At 80.0% G+C, this 260-nt stretch overlaps 1 protein-coding gene across 1 annotated transcript in view; it reads left to right on the forward strand.

Annotated features, from left to right (window-relative positions):
- Positions 1-13: 13 nt before the first annotated feature.
- Positions 14-260, forward strand: part of RBPMS2 (RNA binding protein, mRNA processing factor 2) — a 33,506-nt gene continuing 33,259 nt past the window's right edge. The window contains exon 1 of the mRNA XM_006141726.3: positions 14-231. Within this exon, the coding sequence (XP_006141788.1) occupies positions 145-231 (87 nt within the window). The 5' untranslated portion in view covers positions 14-144. The remainder of the gene's footprint in view (positions 232-260) is intronic.

The following is a 260-nucleotide window of genomic DNA, read 5'->3' on the forward strand; positions in this document are numbered from 1 at the left end:
CTCACCGCCCAGCGGGCCCCCACCGCCACCCCGCCCCGCACCCGGAGCGCACCGCTCACCGCGCCCCTTCCCACCTTCCCGCCGGGGTCGGGCGCCGCTCGCCCTCCGCGTTCCCGTGCCCTCGCCACTCCCCTCCCCCGCACCATGAGCAACCTGAAGCCGGACGGCGAGCACAGCACCAGCACGGGCACCGGCACCGGCACGGGCTCCGGCGGCTCCCTGGAGGAGGAGGGGGGGCTGCGGGCCCCGGAGCGGGCGGG

This window comes from Tupaia chinensis, unplaced genomic scaffold (assembly GCF_000334495.1).
Source record: "Tupaia chinensis unplaced genomic scaffold, TupChi_1.0 Scaffold000063_1, whole genome shotgun sequence".
NCBI classification, from domain to species: Eukaryota; Metazoa; Chordata; class Mammalia; order Scandentia; family Tupaiidae; genus Tupaia; species Tupaia belangeri.